Consider the following 23,188-nt stretch of genomic DNA (forward strand, 5'->3'; position numbering starts at 1 on the left):
TTTGTCAACCCTTGATCTACAGAATTAAGTTTGGCATTAATGACCCTACCTGCTTCTAAGAACCTTGCCTCCAACTACTCTCAATTTTTAGTTTGCAAACTGACCCCTGTACACAGAGGGAAAAGAGAGAAGAAAGAGTTAGGTTCTCCAGATTGGTAGATGGTAAGTTTAACAAGCAAGGGCACTTACATTAAGGCTTGTCTTGTATAGTTGCAATACAAGTAGATCTCTGTATCTGCCTACCTGAATCTTAAAAGTTTCAATACAGACTTCATCTTGGATCAGTCACATCACCATAATCTCAACAACACATTACTATCTCAAGGCTGTGTCCTTGGGGTGGCTTCTAGCATGGGAAAAACAAGTGGAATGCACATTCCAATTATAGGGGAAGGGGTGAGGATCCTCCAGTTGCCCAGGTCCAGATTGTGGCTCAACTGGTGGTCACATCCTCTCATGACCTCCTCCAATGCCAATCATTCATTAAAAACTCCAGTCAAACCAGGTGTTCTCTCTGTTTATACTTGTTCTTATGTAGGATTCCCCTCCTCTTCAAGTGCTGTCTGTTTAAATCCTATGTACCTGTATTGGTGAGGGTCCTTTGTAAGCAACAGAACTAACTTTTGGCTGTGGTATAGACTGCAGGTGCTCAGTAATATCAGTGCTCTCTTTGGATTTCCATCTATATTACATTTCCTAACCTGCCTTACAGCTTAGTGTGGCCATATGACTGAATTCTGGCCAATGGGATGTGAGCAGAAGTGATATGTATCATTTTCCACAAAACGTCCCACATTTGATCTTTCCAGCTGATGCAGAGGATGCATGTCTTAGATAGCTTAAGATGTGATAACAAAATACCATAACATGAGAAAATTTATTTCTCACAGTTCTAGAGCTGGAAAGTTTAAGGTCTAAGTACCATCCTGGTAAGGACCTTATTTATATCTGCAGAAGGATTCATTCTTGCTGTATTCTCACATGTCTCTTCTCATTTTCCTTCTTTTACTGTAAGAGCACTGATCCAATTCATGTATGCTCCATCTTCATGATCTAATTACTTTCTCAAAGGCCCAACTCCTAATAAAATTGCATTGGAGGTTAGGGCTTCAACACATGAATTTTGGGGAGACATAAACACCCGGTCTGTCGCAACTCCTAAGACCTAGAAAAGAACAGAACCAAAGAATAGAAGGAGCCTGGATTCTTGAATAACTATGGAGCATAGTGTTCCTCCTGACCCATTTTGGATTGGACATGGAAAAAAAAGTGGACATTGTTAAAAAAAAACCCCACTAATATTTAAGAATTTGTTTATTTCTTACCCAAACAAATTCATTGACAAATCAAAGAATTTATTTGAGAGGCAATGGGCTAGCTCAAAGAGGAACAACTAAACAACCAGGTCTTGGGAACAAGGTATCTTCTTAGATCCAGATAAAGGGGTCACTTTTTCAGGGCACCACTGGCACTATGAATCAGCTCCAACTGTTTTCCATCTTTGCATTGCTCAGCTTAAGATTCAATTGCCTTGGAGAACCCATAGACTTGGCTTGGATCTTGTGCCCACCTCTTGACCGGAGGAGCGCAGGTAATATTTATTGGCAGTCCCCAAAAGCTACACACAATGGGGAAGGGGAACCTTCCAAAGGAAATAACTTACCTGGTACTTGGCATGTCCTGGAAAGTAGCAATAAACCTTAGGCATTATAAGGCTCATCAATTGAATTCTTAAATTTATTGTGGGTTTTTTTAAATTTTATACTTTGATTCTTTTAAAAAATAGATTCCAGCTTTTTAGTGAAAATCATCATGTTGTTCTTTATTTTCTCAAATATTTATAGATCATGTCCTATGACTGCCATAACTGGATCACTATGAATCTATTTCTATTGCTTGGGTTTTGTTTCTTCTTTTTTTTCCAGTTTTTTTAAAATTATTATTTCAAGAAAATGATTTTTAAAACATTTAATAAATCTTGGCGAAACCGGTTTGGCTCAGTGGATAGAGCATCGGCCTGCAGACTGAAGGGTCCCGGGTTCAATTCCAGTCAAGGACATGTACCTTGGTTGCGGGCACATCTTCAGTAGGGGGTGTGCAAGAGGCAGCTGATCAATGACTCTCTCTCATCTATGTTTCTAGCTCTCTATCCCTCTCCCTTCCTCTCTGTAAAAAATCAATAACATATATTTAAAAAATTTAATAAATCTTTATTGTTCAGATTATTACAACTGTTCCTCTTCCCCTCTCCCCCAGAGCTCCCCTCCACCAAGTTCCTACCCCACCCTCCCTCTGCCCTTACCTCCTCCAATCTGTCCTCATCCATGGTGTACGCTTTTTGTCCAGTCTCTTCCCACACCCCCCACTCCTCTATCCCCCCAAGAATTGTAAGTCCACTCCTTTTCTATTCCCCTGATTCTATTATATTCACCAGTTAATATTGTTCATCAGATTTTTTTATTCCCTTGGTTTTTAGATTCACTTGTTGATAAATGCATATTTGTTGTTCATAATTTTTATCTTTATCTTTTTCTTCTTCTTCCTCTTCTTAAAGAATACCTTTCAGCATTTCATATAATTCTGGTTTGGTGGTGATGAACTCCTTTAGCTTTTTCTTCTCTGTGAAGCTCTTCATCTGACCCTCAATTCTGAATGATAGCTTTGCTGGGTAGAATAATCTTGGTTGTAGTTTCTTGCTATACATCACTTTGAATATTTCTTGCCATTTTCATCTGGCGTGCATAGTTAATGTTGAGAAATCAGCTAACAATTGTATGGGTACTCCCTTGTAGGTAACTTAACTGTTTTTCTCTTGATGCTTTTAATATTCTCTCTTTGTCTTTTGCTCCTGGCATTTTAATTATGATGAGTCTTGGTGTGGTCTTCTTTGGATTCCTTTTGATTGGGTTTCTCTGCACTTCCTGGACTTGTAAGTCTATTTCTTTTACCAGGTGGGGGAAGTGTTTGGTCACTATTTCTTCAAATAGGTTTTCAGTATCTTGCACTCTCTCTTCTTCTAGCACCCCCATAATTCTGATGTTGTTATGCTTGTATTTGTCCCAGAGGCTCCTTATACTATCCTCAGATTTTTGGATTCTTTTTTCTCTTCCAGTTGGATTTTTTTGCTTCTTTTTATTCCAATTTTTTAATTTGATTCTTGCAATACTCTAGTCTGATTTTAGGTCTCTGTATAATATTTTTTATTTCACTCAGTGTATGCTTAATTTCTAGTTGATCATTTTTCATATCCTTGAGGGTCTTGTAAAATATATTGGGCTTTTCTAGGAAATTCTTGAAAAACCTTATAACCATGGTTTTGAACTCTATATCCATTTGTCTTCTTTCCTCCATTTCCTTCATTTGTGATCTGCTTCTTTCTCTCCGCATTTTAGCTGCTTCCCTGAGTTGATGGAGTGGCTTTGTGTGCTAGGTGTCCTAGCAGGGCCCAGTGGCTTAGCCTCTCCAGTTACCTGAGGAGGACACTCTTGGTGTGCCCCTTTGTGGGCTGTGTGTGCAGTCTTGTTGTAGTTAAGCCTAGATTGTTGTTAGTATCATTGCGGGGGGGGGGGGGGGCGGGGGTTGACCTCCAGGCCAATTTGCTGTGAGGATCAGTTGTGTCTCTGCTGAGAGAGCTTCTGTGCTCACCTTGGATGGGGCGGAGTCCCAGGGAGGAGCAGACAGCCTTGGTTTCCAGTCAGCCCCACCCTACGAAGCCCCTGTGTCCCACGGCAATGGCTGCACGCACCTCTGAGAGAAGGCTGCTTTTGAGTTTCACCTTCTGCCAGACATCCAGTTTCTCCCCGAATGAGTCTGGGTATCCGAAGTCTCATCTGGAACTGAATTTCAGTGCAGTCAGGAGGTTTTGTTTCCCTCCTTAATGAGAAAGCTAGCCACATGCTCGCTGCCTACTCCCTCCGCGCACTGCGAGTAAGCCAGCCACGTATTCAGCTGCCCGTCCTTTTTGCGCGTGCTGGTCTCTGCACCTCTGTCCTCCACAGCTCCTCTGGGTCTCAGTGTCCTTTTCTCTTTCCTTTTAGTTGTAGAGTTTCCATTCAGCTAGCTTTCTGGTGGTTCTGGATGATGTCTGCTATGTCTTCAAGTTGCAGTTTTGAAATTGTTGTGTGAGGTAGCAGTATAGGTGTTTACTTATGCCACCATCTTGGTTTCTCCAAGAAAATGATTTTAAATATAACAATGTTACATGCAATAAACCTTAATATTTCAAGAAAAACAATCTTAAATATAATAATGTTACATGCAATAAACATTAATATCTCAAGAAAAACAATTTTAAATATAATGTTATATGCAGTAAACACCAATTATTAAAGAAAAATGATCTTATATATAATAATATTACATATAATAAACATTAATATTTAAAAGGATTTAAGTATAATAATAATATTACCAAAACTGTACTAACATAATATGATAATACAAAAGTTGTAGGAAATATTAAAAATCTGCAAGTAACAGGATTACTTCTATTATATTCTAGTATATTTTTCCCCTCTGGCTCTATTTTTGTTCATCAGATTATGTTGTTTATTATATTCCACAAATGAATGAGATCATATGATGTTTATCTTTCTTTGACTGGCTTATTTTGCTTCGCATGATGCTTTTAAAGTCTATTTTGTTATGTGTGAGTGTTGCTACTCCAACTTTTATTTCCTTTTCCATTTGCATGGAATTTTTTTTTCATCCTTTCACTTTTATCCTGTGTGTATCTTTTGTTTTGAAGTTGGTTTCTTATAGACAGTATATAGTAAGGTCATGTTTTTGTATCCATTCAGCTACCCTACACCTTTTGATTGTAGCATTTAATCCATTTATATTTAGGGTTATTTTTGAGAGGTACTTTATTATAGCCATATTAGTTCTGTTTGGCTAGGTTTCTTCCTCTGTTTCTTCTTCTCAGCAATCCCTTACAGCATTCCCTTTAGCATTTCTTGTAATGCTGGCTTGGTGGTGATTAATTCCTTTATTTATTTATTTATTTATTTATTTATTTATTTATTGTCTGGGAAGCACTTTATTTGACCATCTATTTTGAATGATAGTAATCTTGCTTTCAGATACTTGCTTTCTATTACCTTGAGTACTTCATGCCATTACATTCTGGCCAGAGTTTCTTATGAGAAATCAGGTATCAGCTTTATGCGAACTCCTTTGTAGGCAACAGTTTTCTTTTCTCTTGCTGCCATTGAGATTCTCTCTTTGTCTTTAATTTTTGGCATTTTAATTATGATGTGTCTGGGCATGGGTCTGTTTGGGTTCTTCTTGTTTGGGGTTCTCTGTGTCTCCTGAACTTGTGTGACTTTTTCCTTTACCAGGATAGGGAAGTTTTCTACCATTATTTCTTCAAACACATTCTCTCTTTCTTTCTTCCTTTCTGCTTTTTCCGGCATACCTACTATTCTAATATTGTTATGTTTCACAATGCCCCACAGCTCCCTTAGGCTGTCCTCTGTTTTTTTACTGTTTTTTCTTTTTGTTTCTTTAACTGAGTGATGTTTTCAACTCTGCCTTCTAATTCACTGATTCAATCTTCAGCTTCCCCTAATCTACTATGTATTCCTTCCAATGTGTTCTTTATTTGTGTTATGTCATTCTTTATCTCAGACTGTTCTTTTTTCATAGTTACTATATCTTTTTTCATACTGTTGAGCATTTTTAACATCATTACTTTTAACTGTTTCAGATAAATTTCTTATCTCTGGTTCATTTATCTCTTCTGGAGTATTCTCTAGTTCATTCATTTGGGGGGTTGTTCCTTTGTTTCCTCATTTTGGTTGTTTGGGTGACTATGTTTTAGGTACATCCTCTGTACCTCTCAATTTCTAGTGCAGGACAGAGTTAAAGGATGTTTCTGACTAATTGAATCAGGCAAAGACTCAATGCCTCCAGAGATTGCCTACGTCAACAGACTAATAGGATTCTAACTTGAATTGCTCCCAGGCAATCGTCTTCAGGTGTGGAAAGAGTTTTTTTTTTTTTTTTCCCCAATAGTGTGGGACAGTTGCTTCTTCCTGGAGGCTAATTGTTACCTTTGATCTCTTAAGTGGCTCAGGGCAAGGTGTTTTCCAATATAGTATGTGGGCTGTCTTCCCCCCAGGCAGGGAAGATTTCTATGTGGGAAAGATGTCCTCTGCTGTGTGATTGCAATGATGCAGTCCAGGATACTTGGGGTGTCTGCCTTCTGAGCTCTATCCCTGAGTCCCCAGTCCTGGGTTCTGTTCTCACAACTCCAGTCCACTTCACCCTCTCTCTGCCAGAACACAAGTTGGGTGGCTGGACAGGGAAATTTTGTTCATTGGCCCTTTAAGAGGGTGCCAAATTTTCATTTGCCACTCCCAGGCAGACAGCACTCCACTGCTTTTCACAGCTAGATGTTATGTGGGTACCCTCCTCAGTTTGGTGCTCTCTGCTGGGAAGCCCAGCTTTGGGATTAGTCCCAGAGTTCTCAGTGACAGCCCCCCCCCCCCCCCCCCCCCCGCCCAAGACTTCAGTTGCTGTCTGTGGATTCCTGGCTAGCCCTTTCACACCTCCACCCTTCCTACCAGCTTTTATTCTTGCCATCTCCACCTGCAGTTCTTGAGTATCAGGGTTCTCGCCTGTGAGTTTTCTGTTGATTATTCAGGAAGCCTTTCCATATTTCAGTTGTAATTCCAGCTTGTTCCTGGGAGCATGTCAGTGCAGAATCCTCCTATTCTTCCATCATTTTTAATCTCCAGTCACAGGCTGGTTTTGTTTTTTCTTGAGCTTGTTTCATATTATGCCAATTAATTTTTTACTAACTGCCAGACTTTGTACCTGAAAAGGTGTATAGATTCCAAATGATCTTATGTCCTTCCAGAGGGGATTCACCCTACTTTCTGCAAAACAGCAGGAGGGCAAATAACCTTTATCCAATCAGCCACTGAAGTTACTTGTGTCTGGCTTACAGTGTTTGCTAGACTCAACCTATCTCTAGTTTGCCCCATTTATAGGATTTAGATATTTAAGGGGTCTCAATTGAGAATCAAGGTGAATGTTTTCTAGGGACCATCCTCCTTGAGAAATTCTGAACTCTAATATTTGTCTTCCCAGCTCTGTGAAATTCCCAAAACTCCACTCCACTCTTTAGCCACTTTGCTTGACTTCTACTTTTTTTGCCCTGTGTGCCATAATTGGAAAATTCCTGTACTGTCAGGCTCACTTTTTTTTTCTTCTCCTTTCTCCAAATGGTGGCTGCTCAAATCCTAGCTGGCCTTGGCAGACATTAAATTCCAATTTTTCATCCCCTCCAACTCCTGTGATAGTACCTAAAACTATGGTCGCATCTCTGCCTCTCAGGAGCTATCCCGTACCATGTCTGGCACAAGAATTGACAAATATCATAATAGAAAAAATATCAACATATAGAAAGTTGGATTTACTTTGATGAGTTTGCCTTCTTTCTGGGATCTCACCTCTCAAATACTGGCTCTCTAACACTTCCAAAAAATGAGTTTTAAAAGGAATTTAACCTGATTTCTCTAGTTGTTCTCAGCAACAGCATTGGTGTGTTCTAAGTTACTCCATCTTGAAGCAGAAGTCCCTTGTGTGGTACATATTTTAATAAGTATTTGGCCTCCAAATATTTTCTTGTATATTTATCTCATTTTTGTGGTCTATAATTGGATTGAAAACCAGATGATGATGATGATGATGATGATGATGATGATGATGAGTGTATCACTCAGAGTTCAGTGCAGGAAATAGAAGCCACATTAAGAAGTTTAAGCAGGAAGGGATGTCCCTAACGCTTTATTACAAAAATGGATTTATACAACCTGTTTCATTAAATATATCACATATCATGACACAGTTTTAGGCTAATACACACAGCAATTTTTTTCAGTTTGATAGAAATATTCCATAGTGTGGATGTACTAATGAATTTAATCATTCCCCTTTTGATGGATGCTTAGGTTATTTTCAGTTTGTTGGGGTTTTCTTTTCACTAAAAATAACACAGCAATACATGCCTTTGTGGTCATTTATTTCTGTGCAATAGGCTTTTCCAAGTGAGATTGTTAGGTCAAAGAGTATACATATTTTCAAACGATAACAGACATAGATTACATTTTTTAAAGTTTCTAACAATTAACAGAAATAATCTAAAATAGAGAAGTGAGTGCTTACACAATTGCTGAAAGGTCTGGAGATGGGTATTGCCTGGATATAAAAGAATTGTTACACAAAAATATGGAACTGAAAGCTTAAGTGAGCTACTGTCTTTGATGTTACCCGTAGAGTTCTGCCAAAATCAAGAATCTGCCATTGTCATTTCTGCAATTGTCTTTGAATACCCAAGGAGCTAGATGAAGGACATCCATTGCTGTGCTCCAGTGATAACAAACTGGGTATAAAAACTTCTGTTGCTGCCCAGCCAGTTTGGCTCTGTGGTTGAGCATTGACCTATGAACCAGGAGGTCAGGGTTCAATTCCCAGTTGGGACACATGTCCAGGTTGTGGCCTCAGTCCCCAGTGTGGGACATGCAGGAGGCAGTAGATCAATGATTCTCTCATCATTGATGTTTATATTTCTTTCTGCTCTCCCTTCCTTTCTGAAATCAGAGGAGAAAGAGATAGAAACATCAATGATGAGAGGGAATCTTTGATCAGCTGCCTCCTGCATGCCCCACACTGAGGATCAAGCCCACAACCTGGGCATGTGCCCCAACAGGGAATTGAACCTTCATCTCCTGTTCACAGGTCAATGTTCAACCACTGAGCCATGCCAATTGGGCAATAATATATATATATATATATATATATATATATATATATATATATATATATATTTTTTTTTTTTTTTTTTAAGTTTCTGGTGCTGCCTTTTCTGGAAGAGAACTCCTCAATTCCTCTTTATACTCATAATGTTGGAGAAGATACATTGCAAGAATCTCATATATACATTCAGGACTGCTCTTTGTAAATTGTCAGACCATTTCCACCTGTCAGCCTTCACATAAGTATATCTCCTTGGTGATATATAATTTGCATATAAAACCCTAGCTGCTTTGGAATCTTGAGTGGAGTGCAAGTGGAGTAAACCAATAATAGTATTAGCTCAGTCTGTAGTTATTACATAACATTCCTAATTACCCACTTCTGAGCAAGATGCTAATTTTGCTGTATTCTCTGCCTACCACTGAACATTAGAATTAGTGGAAGATACAATTCACAAAACAGGAATCTCAAATGGCTTAGAAAATTATGAGAAAATAATTTTTAAGCAACCCAAAATTGAATATTGAAACTAGATATAATTTTGTGGCCTGTGAAATTAATAAATGTAAATTTAAGATAACCTGAAGCTGGTGACAGAGCAATAAAAGACACTTTTATTCCAGAGAGTATATATTGGTCCAAATATTTTGGAAACTAAATAGACTATATATGTCAAGAATCATTACTAATTTTCAATATTAGTAATAATTCCAATAATTCCACTTCTGGGAGTTATTCTAATGTAATCATCCTAATATACTGAAAAGAGGTTTGTATTAAAAGTTATTCTTTGTAACTTCATTTATAATAGGGAAAATTGGAAACAACTTAAATATGTAATAATAGAGGAAGGGTTGAATACATTTTAGTTCACACACAAAATTAAATATTCCACAGCCATAAAATAATGTATAAGTGAAGTGACAACAATGTCAATCAGAAACTTTAATTTTAATCCGTAAACACTATAGGCACAAAGACTCAGGCCTCTGAACTTTTCAAGTACCTATAAAGATATTTGAAGCGTGGTAAAAATTATTGGCTACAAAACATGAATGTAACTGCTGCTAAATAAATGTTTAAATAAAAAATGTCAAAACTGTAATGAATCAATTTTATAATTATTTTTTATTCATAAAAATTGAAAACATTGGAAAAATAGTTCATTTGCAAGAATTCCTGAGTATATATAACCTCTGTTAAGAAGTCATAACCAATAATATATTTCAAAAGCAAAATTTAAAAATTCAAAATTTTTTTAAAAAGTTAATGTAGAATGTGGTTACACGTTAAAGTATATATGTGCAGTGGGACCTCCAAAAGTAAGAGTGACTAGGATTTAGCATAGTCAAAATATTTTGGGTAATAAATGCCTCATTTTTACCATGTTATGTGTCAGATACATAATATGAATCATCTTTTTTTAATCCCTACAACAGTTATGGGTTGTAGCTCTGTTTATCATCAACTAGCACAAGGTTGAATAGCTAAGAAAGGCAGTGCTGTAATTTGAAGGCAAGCCAGCTTGACTAAAAATCCTGAGCTGTGAGTTAGAAATTACAGTGTTATGATATCAAATAATGATAATTTTTAAAAGCTTACGAAATTGTATAAATGGTTTGATTATAATTTTAGGAAAAAATGACTGTATTCATTGAAAACAAAACATGCTTCTGATTTTTACCATTCTATATCTTCTAAATTATCTTTACAATGGTTGTGCAACACGTGTTGATTTTTTTTTTATATTGAATTTATTGGGTGATATTGTTTAATAAAATTATATAGGTTTTTAGGTGTACAATTCTATAATAACTCATCTGTATTTTGTATTGTGTTCACAATCCTAAGTCACGTCTCCTTCAATCACTATTTATCACCCCTTTACCCTCTTTTCTACCACTTTTCACTCCGCCCAACCTTTTTACTCACGTGTGTGTATATAAATGTGAGTAACTGCACCGCAACCAAGATAAAAGGCATTCCCATCACCCCAGAAAACTCCTGGTGCTTCCCTTCAAGACAGCTCGCCACACCATCACAAAGCTGTCTTGCTTCCATCACTACAGGTTCCTTTCCCCTCCCCCTGAATTTCATCCTTTGTGAATGGGTTCTTCCACTCAGCATCAGGTTTTTAACATTCATGCATTTGGTTATTTACTTTTGTATTGCTGAGTAGTATTCCATTTTGTGAGTGTCCACAGCTGGTTCTTTAATTCTCCTGTTGATGGACATTTGGTAATTTTGAGTTTGGGATAAAGCTACCTTAAACATTGCACCGGTCTTATTTCAGACATGTAGTTATCTTGGGTGACATGTAGGAAGGATGCTTGGGTGACACCTAGGAGGGATGCTGCAAGTGTGTTTAACTTAATAAGAAATTGCCACAGTATCTTCTTGAGTGGCTGTACCGTCCCACACTCGCACCAGCAGTGTGTGGGTGATTGAGTTATCCCATAGCCAGTCCAGCACCAAGCATCTCAGTGGTTTTAATTTGGGATGCTCAAGTATCCATAGAATAATATTTAATTATGGTTTTAAATGTACATTTCTTTGTATAACAAATGATTGTCCTGCATGATTTTAATGTGCTATTGGCTACTTGAATATCCCACTTGGGGACGTGTCTGTTCTAAACATTTTGCTCATTGTTTAAACTGGCTTGGATTGTCTTTTTATCACTGATTTGTAGGAAATTCTATATATTTTGGATATATTTCATTCATCAGATATATTAGTATGTTTGGCAAATGTGTTTCCCAATTTTTGATGTGCCTTTTTCATTTTCTTTTTTTAATGAACATTTTATCATTCATAGTATTACAGATATCTGCCCCCCCCCTTTTTTTTAAGAAGCATTCAAGAATACTTGTAAAATAGTGTCATCTTGTGGTTTTTATATAGTCATTACAGTCTCAGCTTTAATTTCAGTTTGGGAGCTGATTACTAGAGGGCAGAACTGAGCTTTATTCTGGTCAAGTTTTCAGGGCTGAATGTGACAAAAAGCTAGGTCAGGATTCCACCTCTCCCTCAAAACTAAAAGAACAACAAAAAACCATTTACAATGCCATAGATATATAGATACATAGATAGATAGATAGATAGATAGATAGTCAAAAATACCTTCACATAGCTCCTCTGCATCTTGAAGCAATATAGCAGAATTATTAAGCATTGAGCCCTGCAGCCATGCTGTCTCAATTTGAGCCCTGACTCCACCACTTACTAGCTGTGTGACCTTAGCCAAATCACATAACCTCTATGGGTTTTATCTTTTTCTCCTTTTTCTCCATTTTGATAGTAAGGATAAGAATTGTTTCCACTTCTTAGGGTTGTTGGAAAAATAAATTAAATAATATATTTATAGTGCCAGTTAAGAGGGGTGCTCAATAATTAGTAATTATTACATTGCCTTCTGCCCGAAGCTATCCTTCTTTTAAGAAAAAAAAAAAATATATATATATATATATATATATATATATATATATATATGTGTGTGTGTGTGTGTGTGTGTGTGTGTGTGTGTGTGTGTGTGTGTTATTGAGTATTATAAGCAGAGAGAGAGAACTTTGTTATTACTGCTGAACTCCCAAAAGAAATTTCGGTGGGGTAGGGTTTATATTAAGCACTTAGAGATTGAAAACTGAAGTTCAGAGCTTGCACTGGAAGCAGGCATATCTGGATTGAGTCTAGCCTGAGTATGGGCAAATTACCTGTTCTGTCTAAGCTCATTTGTTGAAAATGGGGAGAATAATATTTATATGTGTCATAGAATTTTTGTGACAATTGAAATGAGAGTGTCTTTTGTGCTTGGTGCACAGTGACCGGTATGTAGAACTCACAGCAACTATTAAATTTTCTCCTTCTTATTCTCAGTGGAGTTTATGTGACACAGCAGCCCTTGTGGCAGAATATGGACATTTGTCTAATGGTCTTTGCTGGGAACCAATTTCAGCATGTAATAATTATGTGTTCCATCAAAAGGTTGATGGGACTTGGGGAGCTCATCATGATTGAGTCAAATCTAGTTTACCTGTTGGAAACTAGCTAAATGGCACTTCCCCCAAACCGGAATAGGATTGTGACAGCTCAGGGCATTTTATTGCCTCCTGGTGTCCAAATACCTGAACAGTTGTGAGCTATTCTCCAATCTGACAATATTTTTTGATACCCTACTCTTTGAAGTGTATAACTCCACCTTGCCTTAGGAAAAATTTGTTGAATAAAAGTATGGGTCCTTGGTCAAGGAAAGAGTCTTTAACTCCTTTAGCTGAAGATCTTCTGACCCCCAATGCCTTTCAAAATTATCTTTCCTCTTTGGACTCCTTCTTAAACATCTACGCACAGCCCCTTTCTCCAGAATGGTGACCCCTTTGTAAGGCTGGGAAAAGAACCCTGGCAGGTATTTTTTATAGTTTTCCTCTTCTGCTCTTGGTCTTCTTCCTCTAGCTCCCTGGCTCCCCAGGTTCTCACGTCATGCCTGACTTCAAGGAGCTACATGTCTAAGGTTTGTTCTGGATGATTAGCCAGGAACACGGCAGTCTGGACCTAGTTCTGTAGCACATGCCCAAGTTTTATAGAGCTGTACATTCTGTGTCTCAGTCTCAAAAGGAATACATATAAATGATAACAATGCGGGGGGAAGGTAAGGGCAGAGGTTGGGGTGGGAACTGGGTGGAAGAGAGCTATGGGGAGAAAAAGGAGAAACTATTGTAATAATCTGAGCAATAAAGATTTTTTTTTAAAGGAATACATAGATCAGTGTTTTTCAACCTTTTTTGGGCAAAGGCACACTTGTTTCATGAAAAAAATCATGAGGCACACCACCATTAGAAAATGTTAAAAAATTTAACTCTGTGCCTATATTGACTATATATAAAGTAATTCTCTTGAATAGGAATCAAATAAACACAAAGAAAGTATTTTATAATTACTTTATTATGAAATATTAAGTAAACAAAATAGTGAAAAATTATAAAATTCTTGTCTTGTCTGCACCTACGGCACACCAGGCAACATCTCGCGGCACACTAGTGTGCCGCGGAACAGCGGTTGAAAAACGCTGACATAGATCCCAGCCTAATGTTATGGAAAGTCTTTACTGCTTTCACATGATACACACATACACACACACACACACACACACACACACACACACACACACACACACTAGAGGCCTGGTGCATGAAATTCGTGCAGGGGGGATCCCTCAGCCCAGCATGTACCCTCTCCAATCTGGGACCCCTTGAGGGATGTCTGGTGGGATCAGGCCTAAATGGACAGTCAGATATTCCTCTCACAATCTACCGTGTTTCCCCGAAAATAAGACATCCTCTGAAAATAAGACCTAGCACATGGAAAGATAAAACATCCCCTGAAAATAAGACCTAGCACAACTTTGGGGAAAAAAATTAATATAAGACACTGTCTTATTTTTGGGGAAACAGGGTAGGACTGCTGGCTCCCAACTGCTCGCCTGCCTGCCTGATTGCTCCTAACCCCTTCTTCCTGCCAGCCTGATCACCCTAACCACTCCCATGCCAGCCTGATCGATGCCTAACTGCTCCCCTGCCAGCCTTGTCACCCGTAACTGGCTTCTCCTGCCAGTCTGGTCCCTCCCAACTGCTCTTTCCTGTCAGCCTGGTCACCTGCAACTGCCCTCCCCTGCATGCCTGGTTTCCCCCAACTTCCCTCCCCTGCAGGCCTGGTCCCCCTAACTGTCTTCCCCTGCAGGCCTGGTCATCCCCAACTACCCTCCCTTGCAGGCCTGATCGCCCACAACTGTCCTCCCCTGCCAGCCATCTTGTGGTGGCCATCTTGTGTCCACATGGGGGTAGCCATATTGTGTGTTGGAGTGATGGTCAATTTGCATATTACCTCTTTATGATATAGGATATATATATATGTGTGTGTGTGTGTGTGTGTGTGTGTGTGTGTGTGTTTGTATGTGTGTGTGTGTGTGTGTGTGTGTGTGTGTGTGTGTGTGTGTTCTCTGTAGTATTTAGCAGTAAAAAATGTTAAGGGACTCTGTTTTTGTTTTTGCAATCAATTAAAGTTAAGAGGGAAGTTAGAGAGATGTGTTTGTCTTCACAACCAGTCTTGTGGAGGGAGAGGAGGCCATTTTGGATCCTTTCATTGAGTGGATCCTTAGGAATTAAAGATCATGCAATGATGACTGAATTTTCTAAATTGTTAGGTTTACATATTGGGAATGTAGAACAGAAACTGATATAAGTTTTAATAAAATCCAGGAGAATCTCATGAACATTCTGGTACTATAGGTCAACAAGAACCCCCAGGGACAATATTTAACCAGCCAATGTTGCTGATGTTTCTGGCACATGGTTCTAAAAGGTCTCTGGGAATGATCCTTAAGATTGTACTCCAAATGGATTTGGAGTTTTTCTATATTTTAGATTCAAAAGGATCCTAAGTGGTTTTTAATTTCTATCTTAGCATCATCATTAATTATACTGCAACTGAAGTTAAGAGAATCAATGGGTATATATGAACCTATGGATAAATCCAATAGACCCACCTTCTGATATCTTTTAAGAGACAGTGGTTAAGAGCCTTGCTTGGATTATAAAGCTAGACCACTTATTTTCACAATCTGGCTCTACTATATATTAGCTGTATGCCCTTGTAATTTTACTCAACCTCTTTGTACCTCAGTTTCCTTATCTATTAAATGTGGATGATGATACCATCCCTATAAAACTGTTGTGATAGTTCAATGATTTGATACATTAAGTCCATAGAACCCTGTCAAGCACATAGTGAACCCTCAATGACTGTTAGCTATTGTTATTAACATATAGGGTGGGCAAAAGTAAGTTCTCAGTTTTTTGTATGGAAAATCCTATATAATAAAAGAGGGATATGCTAATTAGCCCATATATGTCAATTAGTCATGACCAGTCAAGTGCTTAATAGTCATGATCAGTCAGGCGCGGCCCAGGAGCGGCCCCCCATGGAAGTGGCCACTGATGGGGACATGCACAGGCCCGCGGCACTGCCCAGCCTGGAGGCCACACCGGTCGGGGATAATGAACAGGTATGCTACACTGCCTGGCCTAGTAGTGCCCCCGGCAGAAGTGGCCACTGGCAGGGGCATGTGGGCACACTGCACATGGCCCGGAGGCTGCCTGGCTGAGTCACTGGAGAGTTTGGTTAAATTCAATAGTTAATATCACCAGCCTGGACCCTCTAACAATCCTAAACCACTAGCTCCTAAGCACTCACCTGCCTTCCTGCCTTATCAACCCTTATTGTACCTCCTGCTGTCATGGTCACCCCCAACTGCCCCCCCCCCCCCCGTGCCAGTGTGCTCATCCCCAACTGCCTCCCCTGCCAGCCTTCTCACTCTCAACTACCCTCCCCTACTGTCCTGCTCAACCCCACCTTCCCTCTCCACTGGCCTGCTCACTCCAAATTGCCCCCCCTGCTATCCTGATCACCTCCAACTGATGCCCACTGACATCTTTCTCTCCCACACTACCCCCCTACTGGTCTGCTTACCTCCAACAGCCATTCCCCCCACCAGCCTGATCACTCACAACGGCTGTCCCATCCTGGCCTGATCACCTACAACTGCCCTCCGCTCTTGGCCTCTTACCACCTGTACCTTGGTCCTGCAACCATGGCTTTATCCAGAAGAACATCCAGAAGGTTTCCTGGAAGGTCTTCCAGTCTAATTAGCATATTATCCTTTTATTAGTATAGATAGAGACCTAGTACACGGGTGAGGGCTAACTGGTTTGCCCTGAAGAGTGTTCTGGATCAGGGTGGGGGTTCTCTTGAAGCATGGGGTGGCTTGAGTAAGGGACTGAGGGCCATTTTCAGGCTGGTCAAGACCCCCAGTGGGGACCATCACCCCATGGGAGTGTGGCCAGCCTGGGTGAGGAGCTGAGGGCTATTTTCAAGCTAGCCACACCCCCTTCAGGTTGGGGGTTCCTGTTGGGGTGCCTGGCCAGCCTGGGTGAGGAGCTGAGGGCTATTTTCAGTCTGTCCATTACCCCCCCCCCCCGCGGTGATGCAGGCTTCCAGGCCCTCCTTTTTTGCTTTCTTTTTTTCAGTGCCTCCTGGAGCGGAGGCCAGGGATGGCTAGAAGCAGGTATCTGGGATTTATTTATCTTCTATAGTCGAAACTTTGTAGCCTTGAGTGGAGAATAGGGCCAGCCAGGGAGGGCGGGAAACTTGGCTTCCTCCATCGCAGGGGGCAACCCAAGGCTCCTGCTTCCTTCAGCTTCATGGCCACCACCATCTTGGTTTGGTTAATTTGCATACTTGCTCCTGATTGGCTGGTGGGTGTGACTTGTGGGTGTAGTGGAGGTATGGTCAATTTACATGTTTCTCTTATTAGATAGGATGCTCTGTGAGAGCTGACATCCTCAAACTCTCAGGACCCTCAATCATACAAATTAATAGGAAACAATTGCATAATGCTTTGACCTAATTGTACACACTTTAGTATCATTTACAAATTATTCTACATCCTTCAAGTAAATTCAGCAGTGACTGAGGAGAGCCAGTGCTGAGAAACATCCAGCCCTGTGGCCCTGGCTCTGCTATCTTGAGTTTGTGGTTTCCAAGGAAACAGCCAAAAGGAATGATAAACATTATGATCCATTAACAGTAGCAAAATTACAGTTATGAAGTAGCAACGAAAATAATTTTATGGTGGGGGTCACCACAACATGAGGAACTATATTAAAGAGTCACGGCATTAGGAAGGTTGAGAACCACTGCTCTACACTGTCTTTTGTTTATCTTATATACTGCCATAGCTTCAATTACCCCTTATCAATTTATTACAGTCAAATTTATATCTCTAGCTCAGCTTTCTATTATGAGATGCAATATGTCAAACTATCTACTGGATATTACCACTTGTACATTCTACAGGCATCACCAGTTCAACATGGGTAATAGAATGCACTATATCTCCCACTCCTTCCTTTAGTGTTCTCTATCTTAGAGACTTGTTTCATTTTTCAACTCTGTTGCCTAGGCTTCAAAAGCTTAAAATCATCTTGGAGTCTTCCTTTTTACTCCTTACCTTCTATATCTTGTTAGTGACCAAGTTGTTGTTGGTTCTACTATCTTAAACTCTGATATTTTTTTTTTATCTTGGTGAAATCCATCTCCATTTTTTTCTATGTTATTATTACCTGTTTCTTGGCCTGTCATCATTTCTCATATGGATTACTACAACAGCTTCCAAACTGCTCTCCCAGCCCCCAATTTTGACCCCCTTCCAACCCATTACTTAAATCCACTGTCTATAGGATTAAATATAAATACCCATGAATGGTATTTATGTGTCTTGGTGATCTCTCTATCTTGGTTGATAATATAGACCCAAGCAGAATAAATGACTTGGAATTCTGAAAAATCTAACATAGTATTCTTTTCTTTTAAAATTCTGTGTTTTACTATTTGCTTTTCCTTCAGCCTGCAAGTCTCTTAATACCAATACCCTTTGCAACCCCATTCTCCAGGCTAACTTTTCTTTCAATACTCAACTCAGAGAAATGTCTCTTCTCCTCCCTCCTCCCCTCCCCTGAAATTTGGGTTTGGGTGATCTTCTCTATCTTTCTCTGATAAATTAAATTAGCCTGGGCTAATTTAATCATAGCACTTTTTATTCTGTATTGACATTATCTGTTTACATCTTTGTCTCTCTCCAAGAGGACAGTATGGTGGAGAAATGTTGACATATTTAATAGTATAATAGTGATAATATCATTAATATAATGCTAACAACATATCAGACCCTGTTATAAATGTTTGCTGTATGTTAACCCATGTAATCTTCACAACAATGTGGACAGTTATTACTAAAGTTAAATCAACAGAACCTTGTGATGAATTGAATGTGGGGTCAGAGAATAAGGAAGAGTATCAGTTGACTCCCAGGTTTTTGACTGGAGCAAATGGATGAACTGTGCATGGAAGTGCTATCCACTGATATAAATAGTACAGGAAGAACAAGAAAAGGAGGAATTTTGGTTGGAGGGAGCGAGGAAATATTTCCAGTTTGGGAACTGCTATCCCTTTTCCATTTTTCATAACCAATATTTTCAGAAGCTTCAGGAATAATGTAACACATCTTTCCCTCTCATTGACAGGCATTTGGAAACACCACTGTCCATCTCGGGAAAGCACATTAACTTTCCATTATTTCTTCGTTAGCTTTCTGGAAACAGGAAAGATATATTCCTGGAACCTGGCCTTTCTCTCATCTTATACACTGGTTTAAGGCTCTCAGAAGACAGAGAGGACACTATGACCTTGCATTGTACAAGCTCTTGTGGTGGTTGTACCTCCTGGCCTTCACATCTCTCTCTAAGCAGGTGTGAGCACCCTCACAAGATAGGTGTTGTGGGTCCTTGTGCTCCTGATCATTTGTTCCCAAAGGCCCTGCCTGAAGTTGCTGCTCAATTCACCACTGAACAGATCAATAGAGACCCATCATTTGACCCGGGTTCTTATTTTGAATATGTGACTTTCAATTAAGACTGTCAGACTTCCAGGGCCCTTTCCAGTTTCATTTCTCACCACCAGGTGGCTTCAGGATTCATTGGACCTGTCAACCCCAGCTACTGTGAGGCAGCCATGCTGCTTGGAAACAGCTGGGACAAAGGGATTTTCTTTTGGGCTTGTGTAAATTATGAATTAGGTTAAAACAAAAACAAAAACAAACAAACAAACACAACTACCTGACCTTTCTCAGACACTCCTTTCTTCCATTTGGTGTTGGTAACTGTCATGGAATATTTCCAGTGGGCTCAGACTGGAGTGATGATTCTTCTTCTTCTTCTTCTTCTTCTTCTTCTTCTTCCTTCTTCCTTCTTTCTTCTTCCTTCTTCCTTCTTCCTCTTCTTCCTTCTTCCTCTTCTTCCTTCTTCCTCTTCTTCCTCCTTCCTCTTCTTCCTCCTTCCTCTTCTTCCTCCTTCCTCTTCTTCCTCCTTCCTCTTCTTCCTCCTTCCTCTTCTTCCTCCTTCCTCTTCCTCCTCCTTCCTCTTCCTCCTCCTTCCTCTTCCTCCTCCTTCCTCTTCCTCCTCCTTCCTCTTCTTCCTCCTTCCTCTTCCTCCTCCTCCCTCTTCCTCCTCCTCCCTCTTCCTCCTCCTCCCTCTTCCTCCTCCTCCCTCTTCCTCCTCCTCCCTCTTCCTCCTCCTCCCTCTTCCTCCTCCTTCCTCTTCCTCCTCCTCCTTCTTCCTCCTCCTCCTTCTTCCTCCTCCTCCTTCTTCCTCCTCCTCCTTCTTCCTCCTCCTCCTTCTTCCTCCTCCTCCTTCTTCCTCCTCCTCCTTCTTCCTCCTTCCTCTTCCTCCTCCTTCCTCTTCCTCCTCCTTCCTCTTCCTCCTCCTTCCTCTTCCTCCTCCTTCCTCTTCCTCCTCCTTCCTCTTCCTCCTCCTTCTTCTTCCTCCTCCTCCTCCTCCTCCTCCTTCTTCTTCTTCGTCTTCGTCTTCGTCTTCGTCTTCGTCTTCGTCTTCGTCTTCTTCCTTTTTGATATATTTTATTGATTTTGTACAGAGAGGAAGGGAGAGAGATAGTTAGAAACATCGATGAGAGAGAGTCATCGACCAGCTGCCTCTTGCACACCTCCTACTGGGGATGTGCCCGCAACCAAGGTACATGCCCTTGACTGGAATCGAACCCGGGACCTTTCAGTCCCCAAGCCGACGCTCTATCCATTGAGCCAAAGCGGTTTCGGCTTGGAGTAATTTCTTTAGATGAAGACATTTGGGTGCACACAGCCAACCAAGTTGTAAATGCTCTTAGGAGCCATTGCCTACTTGTAGGGGTCGTCCTGAACACGGGACAAGTCAGCCAAAGCATCCAGGAAGCTCTCCAGTAAATTTGCCTGTGGACAGAATTCGCAGTAAGTGCTTTTCTCCTAGCTGAGGTTTAAATGTAACTCAGAAAGATACTACAGTCTCCAACCTATTTCCTATCTTCAGCCATAGGGTATCAAAGTACTCCCTAGTTCTTCATGCATTTGCCCCCTTTCACTCCCACACAGACTGGAGACTGAAAAAAGGTACAAAGAATTCTGCAGTTAAAGTGCCTTTAGGTGCCAATGTCTGCTTTCAGCACCTGGGTGGGGAACAATAGCATTAAAGCTATCCACATACCCTCTATGCCCTTAGAACCCTGGAGGTTTCAGATTAGCCAAAGGGAGTGTTTTTATTATTCCATTTTTGTCTGTTCTAGTCACTGAAGGGGGATTTTCCTTTCACTCCCTTCTGGGTACTTTCCTTCATAGGTGACCAAGGTCCTTGTGTTATCACATATCACTGTCTTATCTGCACTCTGAAATGCATGTCCCCCTTCTGTCTTCTACCCGCAAACCAGGGCTACTTTCTCTGCAACACACAAGTAGCAGATATGGAACATCATTTTTGGCTAATAAATTAAAGCATATTAAAACAAGGCTGTCTGCATTTTAATATTTCCCCTTTCAAAAAAGTTTTTAAAAATATATTTTTATTGTTGATATTATTACAAATATATCCCATTCACCCCACCTCAAGAGAAGTTTTATGTTCAAAGATAAGTTTTACAAAGGCACTGGACAAATTGTGAACACTTTGAATCAACCCACTGAAGCTAGCATTAGCAGGGCAAGTGGGGACATTTTGGGGAAGAGGGTCCTTCCTGATCCTTTTAAATCAGGTCTTTTACTTACACTTATTGCAAACTGTCATAACACTTAGTCTTGATTTTTTCTGTTCTAATTTTTTAAATATCCACTTTACATTTTTTCTAGAAACTGGCAGTAATTTGTAAAAACACTGCTCATTTTCTCATTGCAGCCACTCCACCACTTTGGGACAGATAGCTCAGACATTACTTTGTCAAACTGATTACTTCTAGGATTAGTTCTAGTCCCAGTCATTTCCTTAACATAACAATGGGCTTGTTAAAAATGGTCCAGCTAATTCCTGGCCCATACTCAGAATCCCATTTTAGGTTTCAAGTGTCTTCAGTATTGGACATTAATTATGATTATTATGGGAGGATGAGGGCACTAATTTTTAGTTCCAGGAACTATAGTAGTCTGCTTTTAGCTCCACTCTACACAATTCTATAATGTTAAGCAATCTGTGTGACTCTGATTACTTCATAATAGAGCTGAAACTTTTAACGCAGAGCTCAGAATTATTTTTAAAGATCTAAAACCGTTTCCAGGGAGGTGTGATGCCAGAAACAGGCTGACATATGTAATATCATGACTTTATAATATGTAACAAATCTTCAATAATCCCATTGTCTCTTGCAAGTTTCCATTCCATGAGTGTTTCATATCCCACCCATTCTAAATAGTATACTCTTTGAAATGGCATTTTGACCTCTACCATGAAATGTTAAATAAATCTAGGTCCTGAAGCAATTTGGAGTGTCAGACTGAGAGAAGTTAGGGATGAGTACTCACCACTCGCAACTCCTTTGAGGTAGGGAAGTAGCAAATGTACACAATATTGCCCTACTATTAGAGATTTATTTCCTTAGGTCAGTGGTTCTCATTGCAGCTGCACACTGGAATTACCTGGATATCTTTTCAAAATGATTGATGCCAGAGTGCCTCCTCCAGAGATTCTCTGATGGTCTGATAGTAGGGTCCCAGCAAAGGTATTTTAAATAGCTGCACAGATGCTTGTAAAATATAGCCAGAGTAAAGAAACACTGCTTTAAGTTAATGCAAATGCAAATGAATGTTCCTTACTTTAAGCCGTTAGTCATTTTTGTCTTGTGACTTTGTTTAATCATTTTTTTTGTGTGTGTGTGACAGTATGGATGATCCCACTAAGGGAATGAAACTTGTAAGATTAGGGGTGAACGTTAGAGAGGAAGGTATGTGATTATGGAACAAAGACAGACCCTGGGTAAAGAAGACAACAACAAGAAGTGTAGTAGGGACTCAGAAAGGGAGATAAAAGGTAGTGAAGACAAAGTTGTGTATTCTAGGACTTTGCCTTTGGCTTCTGGTAAAACATAGGCAGACTGAGATGAGGCATGAAGGGACAGGCAGGGAAAGTGAGCCATTGGTTAGGCTGTGCCCCAAGTATGACTTCTAGTAAATAAGTGTGCAAGTGTCCAAAAGAGTGTGTGGTACTCACTTACAGTTGATACTGCCAGTTGTGGGCATCTGGGGACATGCCAAGTGGTAGGTGGAATATGACAGTAGGAGTTGTGGAAGGGGAAAGACTCTTAAAGTAAGATAGACCTGTCATCCACTTTATCATCTATTGAGAGCAGTGCCGCAGCCCTGGGAGCATGAGAAGTAGGATCCAGAGTATAAATAGACAGAGTATTAGGACTTAGATAAGTGGACTTTGGTTCAAAGTACATCTCCAGCCCCATCATAGAATGATGAAAAACTGAGCCAGAAGTAAATGAGTATGGTTTTGACCAATAG

At 40.0% G+C, this 23,188-nt stretch overlaps 1 protein-coding gene and 1 long non-coding RNA gene across 2 annotated transcripts in view; both read left to right on the forward strand.

Annotated features, from left to right (window-relative positions):
* Positions 1–23,188, forward strand: part of LOC311615240 — a 974,758-nt gene that overhangs the window by 557,888 nt on the left and 393,682 nt on the right. The gene's annotated exons all lie outside the window — the stretch shown is intronic.
* GUCY2F (guanylate cyclase 2F, retinal) overlaps positions 15,677–23,188 on the forward strand; it is a gene marked incomplete at both ends in the record, with an annotated part of 108,828 nt that continues 101,316 nt past the window's right edge. The window contains 7 exon segments of the mRNA XM_084870838.1: positions 15,677–15,820; positions 18,961–19,281; positions 19,285–19,448; positions 19,450–19,517; positions 19,520–19,566; positions 20,489–20,622; positions 22,562–22,623. Of these exon segments, the coding sequence (XP_084726964.1) occupies positions 15,677–15,820; positions 18,961–19,281; positions 19,285–19,448; positions 19,450–19,517; positions 19,520–19,566; positions 20,489–20,622; positions 22,562–22,623 (940 nt within the window).

This window comes from Pipistrellus hanaki, assembly GCF_964339955.1.
Source record: "Pipistrellus hanaki genome assembly, chromosome: X".
Classification (NCBI taxonomy): Eukaryota; Metazoa; Chordata; class Mammalia; order Chiroptera; family Vespertilionidae; genus Pipistrellus; species Pipistrellus hanaki.